Genomic DNA, 24,402 nt, shown 5'->3' with positions numbered 1-24,402 from the left:
GCTGATTGACACCTTCAGTAGTCTTGACAGAAAGGAGAATGCGCAACGTCTCTTGGAAGCTCGAATTCAAAAACCAAACGAGAGCGTCGCTATGTTCGCCGAGGACATGACCCGTCTTTTCGGCAGGGCGGATCCCGAGATGCCGGAAGACAGAAAGCTCCGGTATCTAATGCGAGGCGTGAAGGAGCAACTGTTTGCTGGGCTTGTGAGAAATCCGCCAACAACAGTAGCTGAGTTCACGAAAGAAGCCACAGCTATTGAACGGGCCCTACAGCAACGGTACCGCCAGTAGAACCCGGTCAACGTTCGAGCGAGTAGCCCTGTCACGACTGCGGCGAGCCTCTGCGACAACGACAGGCCTCTGCGGGAAGTCATCCGGGAGATTTTGAGGGAGGAGCTTCGGCAGCTTGGTTTAATTCCAGCAACTGAACCGACGCCGGCATTGTCTTTTGTCGCTGATGTTGTCCGGGATGAGGTCCGCCATGCTCTCTCTTCATCCGGCTATAATGGTGAGCGACGACATTTTACTTATGCTGATGCAGTCCGACGCCCCGTCGTCGCTCCTTCAGCACAGCAGACCCCAATGACTGGACCACCACCAACCCTGCAAACACAGCCACTGTCAGCACCGACCACTTTCGCAACCTCACCGATTCCTCCGACAAGACGAATGCCGTATAACCAACATGCCCCACAACGTCGCCCCACAACGTGGCCCAATAGTGAGTCTCCACTTACCTACCAGCGTCGGAAAACCGATTTGTGGCGTACCGCTGACCGTCGACCGGTATGCTTTCATTGTGGCGAAGCTGGGCACGTCTACAGAGTTTGCTGTTATCGCGACGCTCAGTACTCGAGATTTCCTCGCTACCCTGATTACGTTGCGTACGACGATCAACGCATGTACAACTACGCCCATGTGAACACACCGCCGCAGAATCCAGTAATGCCCAGATCACGTTCTCCATCTCCTGCGCGGCCCAGTTCACCTAATCGTCGCAGTTTTGCCGACGTCACCAGGGGCAGGTCCCCTAGCCCGCGACGGGGAAACTAGACGCAGCGACCTCGGGGGGTGGGGTTGCCAATATTCGAAATTCCGAACAGCCCCCATTGCAGACAAGTGACAGCTCGAAGCCATCGATACCGAAGAAGACGACAGCAACGACTAATTCGACGAATGAGACAACTGCCGACGTAACCGACGTTATCAGCGCTGACCTCGTCGTTCACATTGACGGCCACCAAGTGACGGCACTTGTGGACACTGGCTCCCACTTTTCTATAATAAGCCTACAGCTAGCCGAAACACTCAGGAAGGTGAAAATGCCATGGCAGGGACCCAATATAACAACTGCAGGAGGTCAGTTGATGACACCGGTTGGAAAGTGCACGGCCCGACTCTTCATTGCTGGTTCCACCTTTGTCGCCACCCTCGTCATTCTCCACGAGTGCTGTAAACAGCTCATATTGGGAATGGATTTCTTGCGCGAATACGGGGCTGTGATTGACATCTGTGACAGAAGCGTAACGTTCACTGTAAGCTCGGAGACTGCTACAGATGAGGAACACCAGCCACCTCACTTCCGTATTGCCGATGACGACGTCATACTGCCGCCACGAAGTTGTTCTCTCGTATCCGTGCACTGTGACAAATTACGAAATGGTACTGGCGTCGCTGAACACATCAAGGAGCTCGCATTCACTAGCCGCATTTCTGTTGCCAGGGCTGTCATCACTGTTATTGACGGATGCGCTGAACTGCTATTGACAAATTTCAGCAGAGAACGCCGACACATAGTTAAAGGCACGGCTATTGCCTATTTTGACGAACTCTCGCAAACAGAAGATTGTCATTTAGTGGAGGAAGCAGCAGCATCTACTATCACTACACCGACACCTGTAGACGTTGGTCCAATGTTATCTCCCATTGAGCGAGACCGCCTTCTCACGCTGATCAACAAGCTCCACGGCTGCTTCTCATCCACATCAAGAGTTGGTCAAACGGCATTGACGAAACACCGCATCATCACGGATTCCGATGCCAGACCCATCCGGCAAAATCCTTATCGAGTCGCCCCAAAGGAGCGTGAGGTAATTCAAAAACAAGTGAAAACGATGCTAGAAGATGGTGTTATTCGGCCGTCTACCAGTCCTTGGGCATCACCTGTAGTACTCGTCAAAAAGAAGGATGGTAGCTTGCGTTTCTGCGTCGACTACCGTAAGCTTAATCAGATCACAAAGAAGGACGTCTACCCTCTGCCGCGTATTGATGATTCATTGGATAGACTACGAAACGCACGCTACTTTTCGTCTATGGACTTAAAAAGCGGCTACTGGCAAATTGAAGTGGATGAGAGAGATCGTGAGAAGACCGCCTTTGTTACGCCCGACGGACTTTATGAATTTCAGGTTCTTCCTTTCGGTTTGTGTTCGGCGCCAGCAACATTCCAGCGTCTCATGGACACGGTTCTGTCGGGACTTAAGTGGCAAACCTGCTTGGTATACCTCGATGACGTGATTGTCTTTTCGGCGACTTTCGAGGAACACTTACGAAGACTCGAAGCAGTTTTTGAAGCAATACGCTTGGCCGGTCTTACTCTAAAACCAGAAAAGTGCCACTTCGGCTTCCACGAACTTCGATTCCTCGGTCACGTCGTGAGCAGCCAAGGGATCCGACCCGACCCGGATAAAATTGCCGCCGTGGCAAACTTCCCGACACCATCAGACAAAAAATCAGTGCGACGTTTTTTAGGTCTCTGCCTACTACCGGCGGTTTATTGCTAATTTCTCGCGCATCGCATGGCCATTGACACAGCTTACACGGGAAGATACCCCCTTCAGATGGGGCGAAGACCAACAGCAGGCATTTCACGAGCTTCGTCAGCGAATGCAAACACCCCCCGTCCTGGCCCACTTCGATGAAGACGCACCGACAATACTTCATACAGACGCTAGTAATGTGGGTCTTGGAGCAGTGCTCGTACAGTCGAAGGACAACAATGAAAACGTGATCGCCTATGCCAGCAGGACGCTGTCCCGAGCTGAAGCTAATTACACTACGACGGAAAAAGAATGTCTTGCAATGGTATGGGCAGTCCTGAAGTTTCGTCCTTATTTGTACGGCCGCCCATTCACCGTTATCAGCGATCACCACTCTCTCTGTTGGTTAGTCAACTTGAAAGATCCGTCTGGCCGCCTTGCACGATGGAGTCTTCGGCTCCAAGAATTTGACTTCACTGTTGCCTACAAGTCGGGAAAACGACACACCGTTGCCGACTGTCTTTCTCGGTCTCCTGTTGAGATGGCATCCCCGGACAACGACGATGACGACACGGCCTTTCTCGGAATTGTGGACACTGCCACCTTTTCTCAACAGCAGCGTGGCGATGCTGAGCTTCTACCACTTATAGATTACCTACAAGGGCGAGCGAATAGCGTTCCGAAGTTATTTGCGAGAGGGCTGCCGTCGTACTGCTTGCGAAATGACGTTCTTTATAAGAGGAACTTTTCACCCACCGGCAGCAGCTACTTGCTCGTCGTTCCTTCTTCGCTTCGCCGTGAGGTACTGCAAGCCTGTCACGACGAACCTACCGCTGGTCACTTGGGTTACGCAAGAACATTGGCGAGGATAAGGCAGAACTATTACTGGCCAAGACTTGCCGAAGTTGTCAAAGCTTACGTGCAGGCATGTCTAGATTGCCAGCGCCGCAAGCCACCATCCATCAAACCAGCTGGCCTGCTGCAGCCTGTTCGAGTGCCGGCGACACCGTTTGCACAAATTGGCATGGATTTTTCTGGGCCCCTTCCCAAAGTCTGCCACTGGAAACAGGTGGATAATCGTCGCCACGGATTACCTGACCCGATACGCGGAGACAGGCGCTCTGCCACGGGCAACGGCAGCTGAAGCGGCGCAATTTTTCATCGAAGCCATCGTCTTAAGACACGGTTCCCCCGCAATAGTAATCACCGACAGAGGTACTGCGTTCATGGCCGAGCTTTTCAACACCATTTTCCGACTAAGTGGTACAGCTCACAGGAAGACAACGGCGTATCATCCCCAGACCAACGGGCTCACCGAACGCCTCAACAAGACCCTGGCTGACACGATAAGCATGTACGTAGATGTAGAGCACAAGAACTGGGACATCATTTTGCCCTACGTCACGTTCGCCTACAACACGGCTCGTCAAGAGACCACTCGGAAGACACCCTTTAGTCTCCTCTACGGACGCTAGGTTACAACAACGTTAGACGCAATGCTCCCTCATGAAAATGATGGCAATCAGACAGACGCCCAAGAGTTTACCCAGCTAGCAGAAGAAGCCAGACAACTTGCCAGGTTGCGAATCACCAAACAGCAAGACGACGATGCCAAGTATTACAACCTCCGGCACAGACCCGTCATATACAACGTGGACGACAAAGTATGGGTCTGGACACCTGTTCGTCAGCGTGGGCTTTCCGAAAAGCTGTTGCGAAGATACTTCGGACCCTACAAGGTTCTGCGACGCATTAGTGACGTCAACTACGAGGTTGTTCCGGACGGCGTGCAGTGTTCAAAGCGGCGCAGACATTCACCAGAAATTGTCCACGTGCTTCGGATGAAGCCTTACTTTCAGTGACTAACTGTGCAGTTTTGGTTTCGCCTTGTTTCTCAAACGTTTAACATCGGGACGATGTTTTTTTTTTAAAGGGGGAATAATGACGCGCGTATGTGCCAGTGGTGAGGACAACGAAGGAGCGCGAGTGTCTTTGGCCGAGGGCAAAAGACGAAGAAGTCGTTGCAGTCTGTTTCCTGCGATCGATAAATCGTATTTGTTTGAGGCGCTTTGTGTGCTCGTCAATCTCACGTCGTCGCAATATTATCGACGATTTATCGCGGACTTCGCACGCATAGCATCACCGCTAACTTGCCTCACGAGAGAAGACGTCGCCTTTGAGTGGAATAACGAAGAGGAAGCTGCTTTTAACGATCTTTGCCAGCGACTACAAACACCTCCAGTCCTTGCCCACTTCGACGAGAGAGCCTCTACGATGCTTCACACCGATGCTAGCAATGTTGATCTGGGAGCTTTGCTTGTGCAGCAGCAAGAAGGCACAGAAAGGGTAATCGCTTACGTAAGCAGAACGTTAACACGCGCTGAGGCTAATTACTCCACGACTGAGAAGGAATGTCTCGCCGTGGTATGGGCGTTTACAAAATTTCGTCTGTACTTATATGGCCGCCCCTTCAAAGTAATTAGCGACCACCACTCACTGTGTTGGTTAACATTGGCGTTGGAGTCTCAGGCTGCAGGAATTCGATATGGCAGTCGTACATAAGTCATGGAAGCGACATATGGACGCCGACTGTTTGTCCCGTTCACCCATTGAGTCGGCGACCCTACCCGATGAGGAGGAAACGTCATTTCTCGGTGTCCTTGACACGACCACCATTGCGCAGCAACAACGTGACGACGCTGAGTTGCTTGGCTTAATTACCTACTTGGATGGCAGATCTCGGAAGGCGCCAAGAGTTTTCGCAAGAGTGTTGTCATCGTTTTGTTTACGGGGAGGAGTACTCTACAAAAGAAACTTTTCGTCGACGGGATCTGTCTACCTACTCGTCATCCCAGCAGCCTTGCGCTCCGAAGTACTGAAAGCACGCCACAATGAGGTTACTTCTGGCCACTTGGGTTACACAAGAACTTAGGCCAGGGTACAGCAAAGGTATTACTAGCCAAGACTAACCACAGCCGTGAAGAACCACGTTCGTACCTGTCTCGACTGCCAGCGACACAAGTCACCACCAACTAAACCAGCTGGCCTCCTTCAACCCGTGCAGGTCCCAATGACTCCATTCCACCAGATTGGCATGGACATTTTGGGCCCACTCCCTACTTCTACTGCCGGCAACCGATGGGTTATCGTCGCGACGGATTATCTGACTCGTTATGCCGAGACAAAGGCTATCCAGAGAGATACAGCAGCGGAGGTGGGAAAATTTTTCATCGAGAACGTTGTACTGTGGCATGGCGCACCAACCATCGTAATCACAGATAGAGGAACCGCATTTACGGCAGCTCTCTTGGACCATGTCTTGATGCTGAGTGGAACAAAGCATCAGAAGACCACCGCCTACCACCCGCAAACGAACGGGCTGACAGAGCGTCTAAACAAAACCATTGAAGACATGCTTTCGATGTACGTAGACGTTGAACACAAAAGTTGGGATCAAATCTTGCCATACATAACGTTTGCATACAACATGGCCAAGCAAGAAACGACCCGCATGACACCGTTCAGCCTCGTTCATGGACGGGAAGTACGTACCATGTTAGATGCAATGTTACCGCATGAAGGCGACGACATCGTCCCGGATGCCGACACGTTTACCGAGTGCGCGGAAGAAGCTAGGCAACTTGCACGTTTACGGATCAGCCAGCAGCAAGAGTATGATGCAGGCCGCTACAATGCTCACCGCAGAACAGTCGTCTACCAAACTGGCGACAAAGTATGGGTTTGGACACTGGTACGGAAATGAGGACTTTCTGAACAGCTTTTAAGAAGATACTTTGGACCGTACCTAGTACCGCGAAGACTGTGTGATGTCACTTACGAAGTTGTTCCCGACAGTTCGTATAGTACAAGGCGTCGCCAGCACCATCCTGAACTCGTTCACGTAGTCCGCATGAAGCCTTACGTCAGCGAGTGATTGTCTGAGACTTTTCTTGAGAAAAAAAAAAAAAACTTCATTACAGACTTTGCATCGGGGCGATGCTCTTTGAGAGGGAGGCAAATGAGGCGTGTCTACATGTGGATGAAAATGATGATGGGGGATTTAGTGGACACGAGGTAGTGGGCCTCTAGCTTCACTCGAGATCGAAGAAGAAGATCTTGTGGCTCAGCTGTTGAGAACAGGCTGCTTTCGTTGCCTCAAGGTGTACCTGTGTTTTATTCGCGTTGTACCACGATAATATCTTGTGTAATATATTTTATGCTAAAACCAATTGTTTTGTAGCTGATGGCAGAGTGCGCGTGCAAGAGCGTTCACTTCTTCGTTTTTTCTCACCTGGCTGACGCAAAATCTATCTTCAGTAGTTTTGTTTATTTGGTGTGTGCAGCCTCAAGACATGACACACATGTTACGTGGTTCTGAAGTGTGCTTTTCTTTGCAAGATCCTCGCTTCTATGGCATGTGGAGAATTCGTGACATACATAAAAGTACGCATCAAAAGGCAAATTTTAGAATATTCAACTTTGGGATCATTTAAAGGTTGCTATTTAAAGTGGGACAATGACAACAATTTTTATTTTCTTTGGCAGTTGCATAGTTCAGGCATTAAAGGATTAAGTTTGAAAATTAGCTTATGGGGGGACACCTTATCAAAGGCTTTGGCAAAATCTATGGCTATTAAATGAACCTGCTTCCTGGTATCAATCGCCTTAGCCAAATTGGGAATCATGTGTATGAGTTGAGTTATAGTAGAGAGGCCCGTTCTGAATCCATGCTGGTGTGGGTAAAGTAGTTTGACATGAAACCTCAGTGCTGCTGAGTATGCAACGAGGCCTGCTAAAATGTTGAAATAATTGTTCATGCTTGATTTCTTAATAACAAATGTTTAGTGCAGCCGTCATCTAGTGGGGTATGTGGCATGCATCCTATGTTGCACAATTGCAAGAGTTGTACAGCACTATCGTCATTATGGGTTTAACATTCCAAAACCACAACATGATTATGAGAAATTCTGAGGTGGTGGTGAAAACTTATTTATTTATTCACTGGACGTTTTCTATGGAAAGTAGTCTGAAGTTTCTGGCTTGTGGTGGTTCAGGGCTCGACTTGCAGCAGCCACTCTACGATTGATTAGAGCCGATTTTCCTGATTCTCGCTGGCCAGCAGCTCTTCCCATCGCTCTGCTGTGTAATGGCACACGTGACGTAGTACAGGGTGGCATTGGCTGTGCACTATGGGCAGTGAGGAGCGTATGACGTAGGGTGTGCAAATTTGGAAAGGTGCCGGTTTGAATTTGCCTTCAGCTGACAGATTCCTCTTTATTTAGGGTTCGGTGTAGTAGGGAATAAGTCCTCTGTAGTGGTGTAGGATGGCCAAAAAGTCGCAAGGAACGGTTGCCTCGAGGGGAGCATGCCCTTGAGCTACCCTATTTGTTGCCTGGTTTCCCTTCAGTTTCATGTGAACCGGGGTCATATAATCTGATGCCAAATTCTCAGTGTGTGTTTATTGGGATGCTTGCCAGTGTCTGTAGCTCTCAGGATGACATTGAGGGCGGGTTGACTCATGTGCCCTTGAAAATAGCCGCTTGAGCGTCTGTCAGCGCCTTTCGTGAGCGAGCGTGAGGGCACCTTCTTCAGCCTCGGTGATGTTGTGGCACTGCACAGAAGCGCTGGTTTGTTCTGCGAGTGTGTGATCTATCTATAGTACGTACCGTTTTTGTGTGCATGCTCTCATACTAGGACTTCCACCCTGGTGTAGTCCAGATTGCGGCAGACCTTATAAGATGCATGAAGGTGGTTGGGCTTGCGGCAGGATGCGCTGTCAAACTGGCCGATGTAGCCGAGGCGAAGGAGCAAGTGTTTGTGTGAGTTGCGCTTGACATATTTCGGCATAGGTGTTGTGCAGACCCAATGCGAGGAGCTTGCTTGTGGGAGTACCCGGTGATAGCTTGAGTGCCGCCTTGTGAAGCATTTCATCTACTTGTTTTTGTTTGCTTTTGGTGGGCTAGGGCAAACTGTATGTCACCCTACTGACCACGAGGCTGTGTACGAGATTCAGGGTGTTGTCATTGCGCATGCCGTGGCAATGAGTGCCTACCCGTGATATCATTCGGTGTAGAGGAGGGAAATATGTGATTCACATGGTGGTTCCACTGTATTCACACTGCTAATGTACGAATGGTCATTTTCACTGGGATTTGTTCGCCAGCAAGGACAATGTAGAGGAGGTAGCCTGGGTTGTCCTGAGCCGATAGTGGGAGCTTGTGTTGATAAATTCAAAGATGCTCAAATTTTTCTGTTGCAAAATCCAGGCCTCGTGTCTGTATGTATTGTTCGACGCATGTGGCTGCATGTTGCAGGTGATGTTCTTTTTCTTCAAGAAACCCCCACGTGGCCCAGATAGGGATGTCATCTGCATACGTTGCATGATGGATGCCATCGAAGCGGTAGAGTTCGTGTGCCACGCCAACCATAGCTGCATTAAAAAGTAGCAGGGAAATCACTGAGCCTTGCGGGGTGCCCTTGTTCGGAACCCTGATAACATGTGATCGGATCGAGCCAAGACAGACCATGCTCCTGCAGTCTGACAGAAGTGTGTGCACGTAACTACATATGCACTGTCCACAATAGGGCCTTGTGACTATCCTTATCAAATGTGCCCTTAACACTTTCGTTACCGCGCCTATAGAACTTGGGTCACCGGTGACCCATAAGCGCCGCGCGAAAATTTAAAAATACCGGCGCTCCTATGGACTAGCTGCGCCATCCAGCGCATTTTCTAAGCACTAATCTTCCATTTCCTGTGTAGTTTGTTTTTTTTCCGCGCGGCGGCGATTTTTATCGCCGGTTCAAAGTGCGCAGTTCGCTTGTTTTGTTTACGAAGATGGCTGACGATCTGGCCGCCGGACCCTCGCGTGAACGACGTCTTTCTGGCAATTCTGTCGCATCTGCAATTGATTATTCTGCTGTTTCTAGCAGCAGTGACTCTGAGGATAATATCGGATCGTCGGATTTTAGTTCTGACGATGGAGATTCGCAAAACCTGCCCGGATCGTCGTCAGCTGTTCGGCGGTAAGTTTAGTTTTTTAGCACGTCTCAGGTTACAGATTTTTTTAGGCCGCTTGAGATGTCGTAAGGATGTTGGCAATATTATATCTCTTATTTACAGTGTCTCTACAGTATATGGTGGAGATCTGCTGCCATCAGCCCAGCAGAGAGTGGCGTTTAGCCCAAGAAGAGAACCAGGCCTTGACCTCGGAATGGTGCTGCGCAGTGAAGCAAAGCGGCTCACAAAAGCGATCGACGTTTTTGTGATGTTTTTCACAGCGGAGGTAGTAAATAGGATTTGTGTGAACACAAATAAATATGCGTGGACGCAAATCCTGAAGAAGCAGTCCTATGCCGAGGCTGATGGTTCGTGGAAAGAAGTGACGGCCGCGGAGATGATGAAATTCATTGGCCTGCTGATCTATATGGGCATCGTCGAGCTGCCACGGCTACATCTCTACTTGAGCAGAGGCTCCTTGTTTCCGGGTTTCGTTCCTCCCAAAATAATGTCGAGAACGCGTTTTTTTGCTCTTCTGGGTATGATCCATGTCTCGGACCCTGACGAAGAAAGCGGACGAAAGTTGGATAAAATTTCTTGGCTGCTTGAGCACATGAATGAGCATTCAGCGAAATTTTTCCAGCCACGGAAAAGCCTTTCGGTGGATGAAAGGATGGTAAAGTCGAAAGCACGATCGGGAATTCGCCAATATATCAAGGACAAAGTTGTGAAGTGGGGTTATAAGTTGTGGGTGCTTGCTGACCCTCAGACAGGCTACACCATACAATTTTATGTGTACACGGGCAAGCGAGAGAAAGCAAGCGCCAATGGCCTAGCTTTTGACGTCGTTACAAAGCTGTGCGAGCCATATCTGGACCAGGGCTACCATATCTATATGGACAATTTTTACACATCCACAGCTCTGTTCCTGCATTTGCTGAAAAGGTGTACGCTGGCTTGCGGCACAACAAGGAAGGATCGCCGTGGATTTCCGCAACAGATGAAAGACAGCAGCTGGGAGAAGAAGGCTGAAAGAGGAAACATTCGTTGGTTGAGAGAAAGTGGCGTTTTGTACCTGCAGTGGAAGGATCGGCGAGTAGTGAACATGATGAGCACCATCCATACAGCCAACAACCATGTGATTGCAAAGCGTCGGGTGAAAAAAGATGGGAAGTGGCAGGAAATATCTGTGCAAAAGCCAAAGCTCGTTGATGAATACAATGCTGGTATGCTTGGCGTCGACAAGTCCGACCAAATGATTGCGTCGTATAACGTGCTCATCAAATGCGTCCGATGGTGGAAAACTCTGTTTTTCCACTCAGTTGACATTGCTTGTGTCAACAGCTATGTCATTTTTCAAGCTCATCGCCAGCAGCATGCCGGAGCATCTGAGCTGCTAAGACCATCAAACTTTGACCAGCTGGCTTTCCGAATGGAGCTCGCCCAGCAACTTCTCGATCTTGAGGAGAGGCCACAGGTTCGCACACCTCCTCAAACCAGGTCCACCCAGCACAAGCCATATAGATTGGAGAAGCGGAGAAGATGCAAGAAGTGCTATGAGGACAACAAACTAGACCATAAAACAAATGTCATCTGCAAAACCTGCAATGTTTGCTTGTGCTTCACTACAGCCAGAAACTGTTTTGCCCAGTACCACGCCAACCTTAGGAATTGAATTTTTTCACAACTTAGAGCTTTGAGATAGGTTCTAGAGCTTGTGGCTACTATTAGACATTGTAATGTGAAGCTATATTTGTTGATTACACATTTACAACTTTTTTTTATGGTAAAGGCATACCTTACGCTGTTTTGGTGCAGTGTTCAGAGTTATGTTTCGTGTTTGAGATTTTTTTCCCGAGTTCCTATTCAGCACAATTTTTTAAAATGCCCATGGTTCAACAGCTCATTTATCTATTTATTTAGTAACATTCATTGCATTGTTCTGTTTGAAAAATTTGTAGAGGAAAAAAATATAATTGTGGCACTAGATGGAACAAGGCAGTTTCCACTAGGCAGAAAAAAAAATTTGTAACTCATATGATTTATGACCTAGGCAGCTCAAACTTTCTTCTTTTATAGACCATTGATTTGAAAGCATTTTGTATATTTCAGATTATTTTTCTTTTTTTCTGATTTTGTGTTATAAGCACCGAATTAGAAATGTTCTATGCAATTTTCAATAAATCTTGTTTTTCAAGAATATTATTACTTGTTACCCCCAAATATTTCTTTTTAAAAGTAATATCATTAGAAAGTACGTTTATTTAGCTTTCTATTGATATATAGCATGGCACTGTAACAATGATAATGTCTACTACAAAAAATAATTACAAAAACCTACAAAAAGTGGCACATTTTCCCACGGTAACGAAAGAGTTAATCTTTAAAGCCAAGATAATGTTTTCTCTTTGCTGGGGGTGTTATCAATGACTTGTTTTAATTGAAGCAGTACATCCTGCGTTGAATGATATGCCCAAAACCCATACATTGAGTGCGGGAGAGGGTCATTGTCACAGAGATAATCTTGGAGGCGGCTAGAAATGGCACACTCAAAGAGTTTACCAAGGCAGAAATTGAGGGATATTGATCGGAGGTTTTTGATCTGAAAATGTTTGCTCGGCCTAAGTATCATAATGACCTCCATGTACTTCCATTCAGGGAGGAGCGTTGAAAAACGCTAATTTTTTGTAAGGTGGTGTGGTTGAGATTCCTGTGAAGTAAGTTATTCCATCTGCTCCAGCTGCTGTGTTGTGGGTGCTGCTGTGAATGATTGGCTGCATAGACTTCATCCACCTTTATTTATTGGTCGGTCAAGAGGGCTTGAAAAAAAAAAGCCCATGATACGTAGCTTCTGATGGAGGCGGGTAAAAAACACCAAAGCATTTGCACCGACTTGATCAAACAGCTCATCATCAGTGCCCTCAAAGGCGTGTAAGAGGTGCATGACTGACTTATTTTTCTAATTTTTCATGTGAGTGAGGTCAATCATAGCACGCAGAATATGCCACAGGTGGGCCTGCACCCACTGAGCTCGAAGAGAGTCATTGAACTGGGCCCAATTTAGTCGTGCCAGTTTTGCAGCGTAGTGCTCTGTCTTAGTGGGCAGTGCTGCGGTCCTTAACTCGAGGTGTCTGTAATGTTTTAAATGCGAAGCATTTCTTTGCGTACTATAGGCTTGGCGTGAACCAAAATTAGTATGGAAGGGTAAGATAGTGCGACCAATTCGACGTGCTTGTCAACACATGAACAATGTCACAGTCCCGTCACATGTGTCGTCAAACACTTCCTGCCAGACAGTGGCACATGTCCTCAGGTGGGTATGTGCCACTGGTATGCGGGTATGTGCCACAGGTGATTGAAACTTAGCATGTACTCAGAAACAAGGACAACACATATGGGCCATTTTGACGCGTGAGCTGTAAGAAAAATCAGATATCATCAGTGTTGACCCGACGAGTGCAAATAATTAATGTCAGGATCCCAGCAAGAAAAGAACCTAAGCATTCTGCATGGCAGTGAAGCATTCTACCACAGAGCCATGCCAGGCCTTGGAACTGCTTTTCAAATAGACCCTAACGTTTGAAACGTCCGTAGTGATTGCAGCGCTGGTTATCCGATTCTACAAAGCTTACATATGTACTCTTTTGATAACAGCTGTCACGTTGGGTTAACATCTATCGTAGTTGGGCGCCACCACTGTGTGCAGGAGTTGGTTTATGTAGCAGTGTGCGGGGCCACCATCTTCGCGAGCGCCAGCGCTTCATATCTGGTTATTTCTTCCGCTGTCGCTATTACTCATGTTCCTGTTGGCATCGTTGTGCAAGTGCAAGGAACTGGTTATATAAACATTTGCATTTCGTCAATATATGTGTGCGTGCAACATATATTTAGTGTCATTTCATGACCTGTCGCTCAGTAAAAAAATTACAACACGATCATCTTCTTTCCGCATGCTTCTCATAACATCGATATTCAAGGTATGTGGGATCTGCCAAATTTTTTGAGGATGAAACTCCTTCAGACTTCCCACAGATGTAAGAGATGGCCGTACACTTCTGGCAGTACAGGTGTTCTATTTACGATAGTGGTCCAAGGCTCTCAAATTTCATGTTGGGCGCAACAGAGGGTGAGGCATGTGAAGCTGTCAAGTGAATGTTCACTGTTGTGCACGAAGGCGTCCCAGTTTGTGGTGTGTGCTTCTCCAATGGAGCTATGCACTGCACTCTTTGTAACTTGTGCAGGAATGCAGTGGTCATTGCCTAAGGATTTCTGCAGGTTGTTCTAGTTATAGTTTACACTGCCACGATCAAAGGCGAGATCGGGCCAAGCACACACTGTTGCCAATCCGGGTAGGAAATGCAGGATCCGTAAATAATTCAAGCTGAAAATTTTCTCTGGCATCCGCAAGCTGTTTGTCTTTGACATTCGAATGGTTGTACCCACGGCATTTATTGAGAGCGTTAGTTTTCGAGCAGTAAGAGTTCCTTCCCCTGGGCTAATTTGCAGGCGCCTTAGATGAGGGTATGGAAATCAGTGGCTTTTTACTGGAGGGCGGGGGGGGAGGGGGGCTATATTCATTGACAATAATGACACTTTCCTTCTTTTCTCTCTTTTTTTTTTTTTTTCACCTGAGATCTAGCTCCACAATCACATGGTCTATGTTGGTGTCTGGGATTCCAACAGTAGTTAGCGCTTTGCCAATCAAAGTGGCCGCTCTGGCTTTTCCGGACTATTTTAGAAATATGGGGGATGTTCTAGGCTCCTGAAGCGCTATGACATCGGGCTTTGCAAAATGTTGTTAGTGTACTGCTGGAGGAGGCTCCACTTTCTCCAGAAGCTGTGGCGGATCCCTTGCAGGTCTTATAAATGTTCATCAACAAATGGGGCTGTTGTGCGGAAAGGCATGGGTGTCGAGATGTCGGCTTGTGAGGCTGATGTTGGAGGGAGGGTTGATGTAGGTGTGGGGAAGACTTTAGAAGCATGCGATTCCAGACTTAGTCTGTGGTAAGCTTGATCTGTCGCGGCATGCGAGCTATGGGTGGCCCTCTTTTTGCATATATTTCTGCTTGCTTAAGCAATTAGGGCCTCTTGGCCTGTCTAGAAAGAGTCGACACATTCTCCAAACTTGTGGCACAGCATCTCTCACATCTCTTTGTGTAACTGTGCTGCTGACATGTAGGAGCTGATAACGCCATTTTAGGGGTTTTCTGTTTATGGGAGGTGGTTAGGGCAGGTTGTTCTGGGGAGTCGAATGGTAATCCAAGGTGCGTCATGAGGGCGGGAAATTTAGTATTGTCCCTTGCTTGAACTACCTTGTCGGCCACCAGCACCTGCTTGAGCTTTGTTTTTTGTGAGAAGGTGTTCGTGCGCGGTTTTCTGGGTGGAGCTATTTCTCCTGACCAGCTCACCTTGTCATCAACACCGGCTGATGTGGCTTGTCAGCAGGTGTGCTGGGACCGTTGGCGGGTGGGTTGCTGCTGCTGTTGGCCAGGTTTCGCTGGAGGGAGGGAAGTACAGTAATTAGAACTGCATGAGGTCTCATTTCCCTCGCTGAACCACCTGCATAAGGGAGTGGGTGGTTTGCGAAGGGTGTTGTGCTCCCAGGCTAGTGCTACAAGTTGAAGAGGTGGCTGTGGTCGAGGAGCCTTCAGTCTTTGAGAGCATTCCTTGGCGTCTCTACGCAAGTGGCCTTTGAGAGCATAGAGATGACCGTCAACAGGGATACCACAGGGTTGACACACTCAACCGTTCTGCATGGGGCATACGTCTAAGCGGTGCCCCTGTTGTAAGCAGACTTGGCAGGCTTGCTGTGTGGGCTTGCACGCGTGGCAGGCCACCATAGGGGCAAGAGGGGGCCCTCACAAGTGATCATAGCAGCTTTAGGGGCATCAAGCATTGGTGCACTGCCACTCCCTGCGTGCACGCGCAGAAGTTGGCAGTTAGTTCTGTTATAAAGGGGTCGTTAGCTACCTTTTGCAAGTGAAAAAAAAAGTGCAAAGTTTTTATGTCAGTCCTTTTTAATCTGAGCTCAAATATCAGTCATAACAAAAGGTGCTTTTTTTTTGGAGGAGGGGGGGGGGGGGGGCTCATTTTCTTTGTAGCCAAATCAATCCAACAAACAGTTGATTCGAAGAGAGCCTAGGGGAAATTAATTTTCATCTTTAATTGCACTGCTGTAATTATGATGCAAAATGTGTAGACCCCTTTATTAATTGTACAGCTAGTCTTTCTGCTATCCAGTATCTAATGCCACCTAGTCACTTAGTGCAAACCGCGGATTCCAAGTGGAGTTTGCTTGTGTTGTGATGGCAAAAATGTACACTAGGCTCTATGTTGATGTAAGAGACAAGCCCCAGCACAAGGGCCACCTGAAGCACTAGAGGAACTAATATGCAATGCAGGGAAGTGCACTTGTGGAAAGGGCCTTTTTTGGTGAAGGCACCCCTTTTGTCAGAACCCACAATTCCTGTTTGTGGTGCTGTACTTCAAGTGCTCGATGCTATATCCTTTGTGACGGCCTGTCCTCTCAAGATGTAGAAATTCAGCTCGAGTGCTTCTTTTTCGTGGCACTCTCCTTGTTGAACCAGTAGAAAGGGTTCAGGAGCAGTAGAACAGATAGCATATTTGGAAAAATTTATGCACAATAACTGTTGCACATAGAGCGCAACAAATGTTGTAAGAGATACAGAAACAGGAAAAAGCACTTAATTTCAACCAACAGATTGTTGGTTTGGATGTGTTTGTCATTCGTTTCACTATCATTGCGCACCGTAGGAAGAAGATGGAGGACAGAATAACACACGGACACCGTGCAAACTTCCAAAATTTAAAGTTGAAAAATATTAGCACCTTAAATTGAGCTGTTTGGTGCATACTGATTTTGAATAGAGAAACTACTCTAGAACGAGATGAAGGTAATGCCGTGCTTGTGTCCTCTCGCCTTCGTCCTGCTCTAGCGCTGTTTTTTCATTCAAATTCAGATTGAAAAGCAAAGCACGCAGACACATTTGTGACAAAAAAACATACAAGTTTTTTCAAAGCACACATACAACTTGGTCTTCAGAATGATGGCAATGGATTCAGGATAGTATATGTTAGTGTGCGAGATCATAACAACTGAAGGTTCAACTGCACTTACTGAAGGTACGTCGGTCGTCTGTATACAATATGCAGGAACCACGCACATGCACAACAGCACGTGTATTAAACCTCCAGTAAGTTCACTTGAAAGCCAGTTTTTTTACCTGTCTCTGTTTTACTTCCTATATTTGTTGTGCCCTGCTTATGATATTGCCACATTCCCTCCTCAACTTTTGTTATTCCCCCGTTTCACTGGCAGTAATTCTCGGCTTAAATCGCGCCTACAGTGTTCGAGAAGCTTTGGGACAGCAGTAGATCATTTTGTTAAGATTAATCTGGAACCTACGTCTCGCTAGCGATAACGCTTGAATATTCGATGGCAAGTGTATAAATGCCGAAACACTTCGCCGCTTGTCTATTGATCAATGGCTGACGCTCAGTTCGCCGCTATCAGTGCTAGTGTCTTTCTGTAATCTCACTTTCCTTTTACATGGCCACAGGTTCTGCCGAATAAACAGTTTAATCTTCAACCTACTGTCTGCTTCCTTCGTTGACGTCACGGCTCCGTGACCATATTTAGCGTAAGCTAATCCTCGCCCACCTCTAGCTCTTGTTGCTACACATAATCATTCATGCCACAGGTTTCGTCTTCTCCAGTTTCCATTGTAGATTTAAGGTATACACATTCAGATATGCTCAGTAATCACCGTTTCTGTCACTGCATCATCAGCATTTCTGCCTCTGCTTTTTTTTATTTAAAGACAATGGTCCTTCTTGGGGTACTTCGACGCAAAAATTTTGGTCTGTCTGTCTGCTGTAACGATACCACAAAGGCCAACCCCATCTGTAGCACCCACCAATATTGTTCAGGTTTCAGCGTTCATACTTGTGTGATTTTCAATTAAAAAGCCATTATATATCACATATCTGAGGCACAATAACATGTTAATATTTGTATGTGTGTCTTTATATTAGAGAAGGCTTACAAAAGTAATTCTAAGGACCGTAGCATTTATCATGCTGCACTGACAGTGCAACGCAATGCTCAAGATGGCAAGTGTTTCCAATGCTTTGCTAAGACAACATAGTGGTGGCACCTGCCCGTCGCTTTGCATTCTACACCTTATCCCCTCCAAGACGGGCACATGCGCCTTCCTTGGTTTTCAAAGATAACTGCCAGATAGCGCTCGTGTCTAACGTGTCTCAATGCGCTCATTCGCTTTTGCTGCATGGATCGAAACTCTCTAACAATTCACCAACTTTCTCGCGCAGAACATCAAATAAACGTTTCGTTCACTCTTGCAAGATGCAAGGGTTCAGCAACCAAGTGAAAATGTTGCGATTTTCACAGAAGAGATGACCCGCCTATTCCGTCACGCTGGCCCAGACATGCCTGAAGAGAAGAAAGTTTGTTTCCTTATGCGAGGGGTCAAACAGGAGCTCTTCGCGGGACTGATGAGGAATCCACCGAACACCGTCCAAGAAGTTGTATCCGAGGCGACCGCTATTGAAAATGCCCTTGTTGTGACCGGGGTTTGCGGCAACGGAGATCCGGGATAGAGATGTCGAGGCAGGACGTTGAACTTCGAAGAGAGGGTTTATTTACATTATTTACATGGTACGGGCTCTCTGGCCCGAAGCTCCACGTAGAAAGCTCTACGTTGAAAAAGGCTGTCTATTGAACAAGCCCCATGAACTACCTTCAGCAGCCCACGAGGGCTGATTAAATACAGTCATATCTCCCCAAATCCCTAGATCGGGGAATAGGTCTATACGGGGCTGTCCAGTAACATGTCCCGCAGCACACACGAGTGTCATTATGCTGGCATCGCCCCCAACAAACACACATACACAAACTAAACAAGTTTATGGTCCCGGAAATGCGGCCTCTTTCGGCAAATTTTGCTTGAGCGGGGTGAAGCAAGTCTGTCATCTCTCCGCTCGGGCCGGCCACCCATGGTTTGTCGAACGGAAGTCGTGGTCTAGGCGCCTCTGAGGGGGCCATGCCTGGACATCTGGTGCTGATTTGGGCGTCGGCGGCTCATCAGTCAAAGATGCACAGCGTTATGGCCCGACGTCCGTAATCGGCGGAAGCTTGGCATTGTGGCTTTTACCGGGACACCAAGGCGCCACGTGTCGCATCTCTGTGCGGACCCGAAGGACAGCGGTGCTCCGTAGAGTAATTTCAGCCATGCAGCGCCCGCATACAAAAACAGCACGGCGTCTTGGTGCTGCTTCTTATTTCAACCAAACGAGGCGGCTGCCTTTCTTCTGTTCCGGCGGCCGCCGCAAAAGGATGGCTCGCCAAATGCAACAGCTCGTCCACCGGCGGGAAACTAACGACCTGAGGGTGACCAGCCGTACAGGTTGCCTGAAACATTGTTGTTTGGTGGCATCATCCAGGCCACTGCTGATGACGCAATACGGCAATCTTCAATCATCCATGGGCCTTTTCTCCCTGGGATTACACAGACATACACACCACAGACACGGGTGAGCACCCTGCCTGCACTTGAGACACATCGAGTCCGAAAATATTCTAAAAACCAGCCTTTCTTAAGTTTATAATGAAACACAAAGCAGCAATCGAAGCTTTTCCTCAAGCTCCCAATTCCAACATCGAATAATCTTCCCCTAAACTGCTTTTAAAAAAATAAACACCCAATCGATGCGCTCTCCATGGCATACTTGTTTACTATAGTCAGTAATTCGCTGTAAGTTAACTAGGGCTCATACTCATAAACAAAAGTCTTTGGCTTCACGTTATCTTTCAGTCCCCCTAAATTTTGTGCCGCCAAAGCTAGTCGTCAATTCCCTTTGAGAAGACAAAAGAATAACTGTCATGCTGTACCTGCATCAGGATATCCCCATTACACGTCCGCAATCACACGCTATAGTGATCCTGCGTGGTTGAACTATTAATTCTGCCTTGCGGTTACCATCTTCATAAAAGTCACACATTAACTCTCAAACTTACTTTCCTTACTGACGTCCACACTGGGCACATGCAAAAAAAACATTAAATTAACAAATAAAACTTTTGCATGAATTCTGAAAAAACTTGCAAGGAATATCTTTGCATCTCCTTGCTCACACAAAATTTGTTTCTAATGTCGCTCTTACTATACAAACGCTCCTAGGCATGTCGTTACGCAACTACACAGCGCTTACGTTTAAAACCAACTCATACAAAGCTTAAGAAGTAAACAAAACCTAGCACTTGTTACCTAAATGCTAGCTCGTAGCGTTTTCCAAAAGTCAAAACCATTTAAACAGTCAAAGCAAAACTTCAAAACAAAATAAACAAGTCCGCTAGTTACCATTTCAAATGCTTATGGCTTATACTCAATTTTTTAGACGAACGCGTGGCGGTCGAGCCCTGCGGGCCTTTCCTGGCGAAAGCGGGAAAGAACAATCGCGAAACCCATTCGTTTCGCCTCTGAGCCCCGCTAAGCTTCTTGCTGGCGACCTGCATTGTTCCCTTCACTCGGCTACTTGCAAGCCAGCGAACTTGCACTCCCATGTACCATCAAACATGCTGTGTATAGAGCTACGGAAAGTTGACTGCCCGCTTCCTTATGTTTGCATTTTGGCCCAACGCGCCCTTCTTTTTCTCTTCATGTGGCAGCTCGGACGCATGTAAACCAACTTGGGCGCGGATGACAATAACCTCATTCTGCTTACTATGCCCCGTCCTTCTGTTTGCATGATCGCCCAGCGCACTTTTCTTTTCGTTTTTGTCCGGCAGCTCGGACGCATGCAAAGCAACTCTGGCGCCGACAACAAACGCCTCATTCGGATTACTACCGTTGAACGTCTACTGCCTTTATTCAAGCGCGTGCTCGTTGTCACTTTCCTGCCTTTACGACGCTTCTTCCGTCTACGCTTCTTCTTAAGGGGCCTCTCTGAGCCTGCTGCTTGCGCCTCTTGCTCTCCAGCACTCTCGCTGGTTTCGTTAGCTGTCTTGCCCGCGCAGTTTAAATAATTTGTGCACAAATCATCTTCCTTACTCTCCAGACTGGTGGCCAGCTTAACGCGTCTCGTAATACGGCAGCTGTTTTTTTTTGAAGAAGCAAGCTCGCGCTCCAGGGAGCTGCTCACAACTACATTGCACTCCCTAATATCTTCCTTCGCACCCTCTCCTGAATTCACCCTGGTGTTCCTGGCTAGCGGGTCGAAATTGTCTTGGACACCGCATGCAGGATCCACCGTGATGACGCTCACGTGAAATAAGCTCAACTACCTGGGAGCTGTCCACAACTACTCTATCCTGCATGACTTCCTCACACTCTTCTGGCCTAATGTTGGTGTTCTTGCCTAGCGGGTCGAAATCACCTTGGACTCCACTGGCAAGATCCAACATTGGCACACTCTCACTTTGTGCCTGTGCCAGGTCGTCTACAACTACCTCAGCTGTTTCACTAGAATTCTCCTGGCACAGCACTTCACCACATCTACTCTCGTCTTCGGTGATTTCTCCTCTAAGCACCGCTTCTTTTGCAGCTGTCAACATTGTTTCATTCGTGAATCTACCGCTACCCCCGTAGGTGTTAGCTTCTCTGCGGCTACGATTTGGACCACACTCAAATGTTCCTCGCACTTCTCGTGTGCTACCTGTACTGATTGACCACTCCTCTGCTTTGCATCTAACCTGCGTTCTAGTCTTTCACAATCGCATTTGAACCTTTCTTCCTCCTCAGAAATTTCTTGCATCGCCTTCATGTGTTCTTCCTCTCTTATTCTCTGTGTATTCCCGTTCCAATAAATAAGTATTCCCGAAGTGCTCATTATCGGCCTTGCTACTTTTGCTTTCGAGAATTACTTCACGGAGTTTAGATGCAGGCATATCATCCTCGAATTCTAGGTCGAGATCCCAACACAGGTTTAGCAGGTTATCTCTCGTCAATCGCATCAGGTCCATGGCGACTACTTTGCTTTGGCTCAGCTGTGAAAAAACACAAACTCACCAGCGTTTCAATTCTGGGTCTGGAGAAATTGAACCCTGGTAAATCCCACAGCGGAGACCGAAAGCATAAGCACACAAGTAGCACTACGTGGCCAATCTCCCTCTCTACACTTTTCCTATTTCTTTTTCACTCCTCTGCTCTTCGACATCCCAAAGCTTTCCCCGCAACGTACCCTTACAACTCTCGCAAGACTCGCGCACCTACTGAATTATCTAAGCTTTACTGCTTAATATTCTTGCTCAGATAGTCATCTAGTGCTGCTCTGCGCTAAGATAACAACCACAGTGTCTAGGCAGTTGTTGGTTTATCTATCTTTTAACGGGTCTAGACTGAAAGACTCGATACATCTCAAGCACAAAGCCAGGCACTCACTTGAATACGTGCGGCCGTGGTACGCTGGGTCGATCCTGCCGAATTCCAGGGCTAGGGCTTTCGGCGGACATCTGGTCCATGTCGCTCTCTGTCACTGAGTCTCATCTCACCGCTGCCATCCAGTTGTTGCGACCGCGGTTTGCGGCACAGGAGATTCGGGATCAAGATGTCGAGGCAGGAGGACGTTGAGCTTCGTAGAGAGGGTTTATTTACATTATTTACATGGTACGGGCTCTCTGGCCCGAAGCTCCACGTAGAAAGCTCTACGTTGAAAAAGGCTGTCTATTGAACAAGCCCCATGAACTACCTTCAGCAGCCCGCGAGGGCTTATTAAATACAGTCATATCTCCCCAAATCCCTAGATCGGGGAATAGGTCTATACGGGGCTGTCCAGTAACATGTCCCGCAGCACACAAGAGTGTCATTATGCCGGCATCGCCCCCAACAAACACACAATCACAAACTAAACATGTTTATGGTCCCGGCGATGCGGCCTCCTTCGGTAAATCTTGCTTGAGCGGGGTGAAACAAGTCTGTCATCTCGCCGCTCGGGCCGTCCACCCATGGTTTGTCGAATAGAAGTCACGTTCTAGGCGCCTCTGAGGGGCCATGCCAGGACATCTGGTGCTGATTTGAGCGTCGGCGGCTCATCAGTCGGAGACGCACAGCGTGATGGCCCAATGTCCGTAATCTGCGGAAGCTCGGCATTATGTGACTTTTACTGGTACACGAAGACGCCACGTGTCGCATCTCTGTGCGGACACGAAGGACAGCGGTGCTCCGTAAAGTGATTTCAGCCATGCAGCGCCCCGCACACGGAAACAGCACGGCGTCTTGGTGCTGCTTCTTATTTCAACCAAACGAGGCGGCTGCCTTTCTTCTGTTCTGGCGGCCGCCGCAAAAGGATGGCCCGCCAAACGCAACACCCTGGACATGCACACCAGACAGTATAATCGTCGCCTGACTCCAGACTGCGCTGCTGCTCAAGCCAGTGACTCTGAAGGCCGGCGTGAAAGGATCCGAGGGATCGTGCGGGAAGAGCTGCGCAAGCTGTTGCCTTCGGAGCAGCCTCAAGTGAATTCTATTGCTGACATTGTACGAGAAGAAGTTCGGCAATCGCTTCGAATTCCCCAAGCATTGCTGCACGAGCCGGAAGCTATGAGCTACGCCACTGCAGTGCGCCAGAACGCTCCTCCCTGTCCTTGCCAAAACGCCGCCCCGTCGTACTTCTGTCGCCAGACGCCTCCGCCGCCACCACCCCCACAGACGTCCTACCATTTGCCAGCGGTCCAGTGCAGTGTGCCGAGGAAAACGGACGTTTGGCGTGCACCTGACAACCGCCCGCTCTGCTGCCATTGCGGCGAAGCCGGGCACACATACCGCACATCGTTGCCAGTACCGACAGATGGGACTGCGTGGCTTCGCCGTCAATGCACCACGTCCGCAGCCAGGGTAACGGCCACGTGACATTGCAGACTACCTGACAGGAACTCAATGGACACCACGAAGTCCTTCCCGTTAGCCGTCGCCCAGTCGCCGCATGTCACCGCACCGGCGGCAGTACTCTGGCCCAACGCGAGACTGGTCTCCTAGCCTGTATCTGAGAAACTAAGGGCAGCAACTGATGGAGGTGCGGTTGCTGTGCAACGAACTACCGAAGATCCGACGACGATGACGCGATGGAGCTTACCGAACACCACGCCAACCAGGCAAAGTCCTGACGACGAAACCTCACTTACCAAAAGTGGCCTGACGACGCAACACAGAAGCAACGGGACAAGCCAACGCAGCCGTGACCTGACGCCACGGCTTAACTGCAACGCAAGATGGCGAACTAGCGACCTTCACATTTTTATCGATGGCAACAGTGTGACCGCTCCCGTCGATACTGAAGCCAGCTATTCCGTCATCAGTGGGTCGTTCGCCGTGAAGTTGAAGAAAGTTGGGACAGCTTGGAAAGGCCCTGAAATCCGCACAGCCAGAGGTCATCTCGAAATGCCAGCAGGAATCTGCATAGCGAGAGTCACCATTAATGGCCGTATTTAATCTGCAGGCTTCGTAGTCCTACAGCGTTGCTCGAGAGGTGTCATCCTTGGCATGAACTTCTTAAGCCTCCATGGTGCAGTCGTCAACCTAAGAACAAAGTCGATAATGTTATCTACAGAAGAAGCACTACCGCCGCCGTCTGGGAACCACGCCTTAAATGTGCTGGAAGAACAAGTC

At 48.3% G+C, this 24,402-nt stretch overlaps 1 protein-coding gene across 4 annotated transcripts in view; it reads left to right on the top strand.

Annotated features, from left to right (window-relative positions):
* The window catches only part of LOC119180191 (uncharacterized), a 218,774-nt gene that overhangs the window by 6,112 nt on the left and 188,260 nt on the right, over positions 1-24,402 (top strand). Inside the window, exon 1 of one of the 4 annotated variants that reach the window (XR_012885119.1) lies at positions 9,375-9,786. The exons of 2 other annotated variants lie outside the window; for them this stretch is intronic. Coding sequence is in view for 1 of the 2 variants with exons in the window: in XM_075869892.1 (XP_075726007.1) it covers positions 9,599-9,786 (188 nt within the window). In the remaining variant the exon portion in view is untranslated. Of the gene's footprint in view, positions 1-9,374; positions 9,787-24,402 lie in introns of those variants that run through there. One more of the 4 variants, XM_075869892.1, reaches the window with a different exon arrangement.

This window comes from Rhipicephalus microplus, chromosome 7, assembly GCF_043290135.1.
Source record: "Rhipicephalus microplus isolate Deutch F79 chromosome 7, USDA_Rmic, whole genome shotgun sequence".
Lineage (NCBI taxonomy): Eukaryota > Metazoa > Arthropoda > Arachnida > Ixodida > Ixodidae > Rhipicephalus > Rhipicephalus microplus.
Note: the sequence above shows the minus strand (reverse complement) of the source record. Positions and strands in the feature narration are given on the sequence as shown.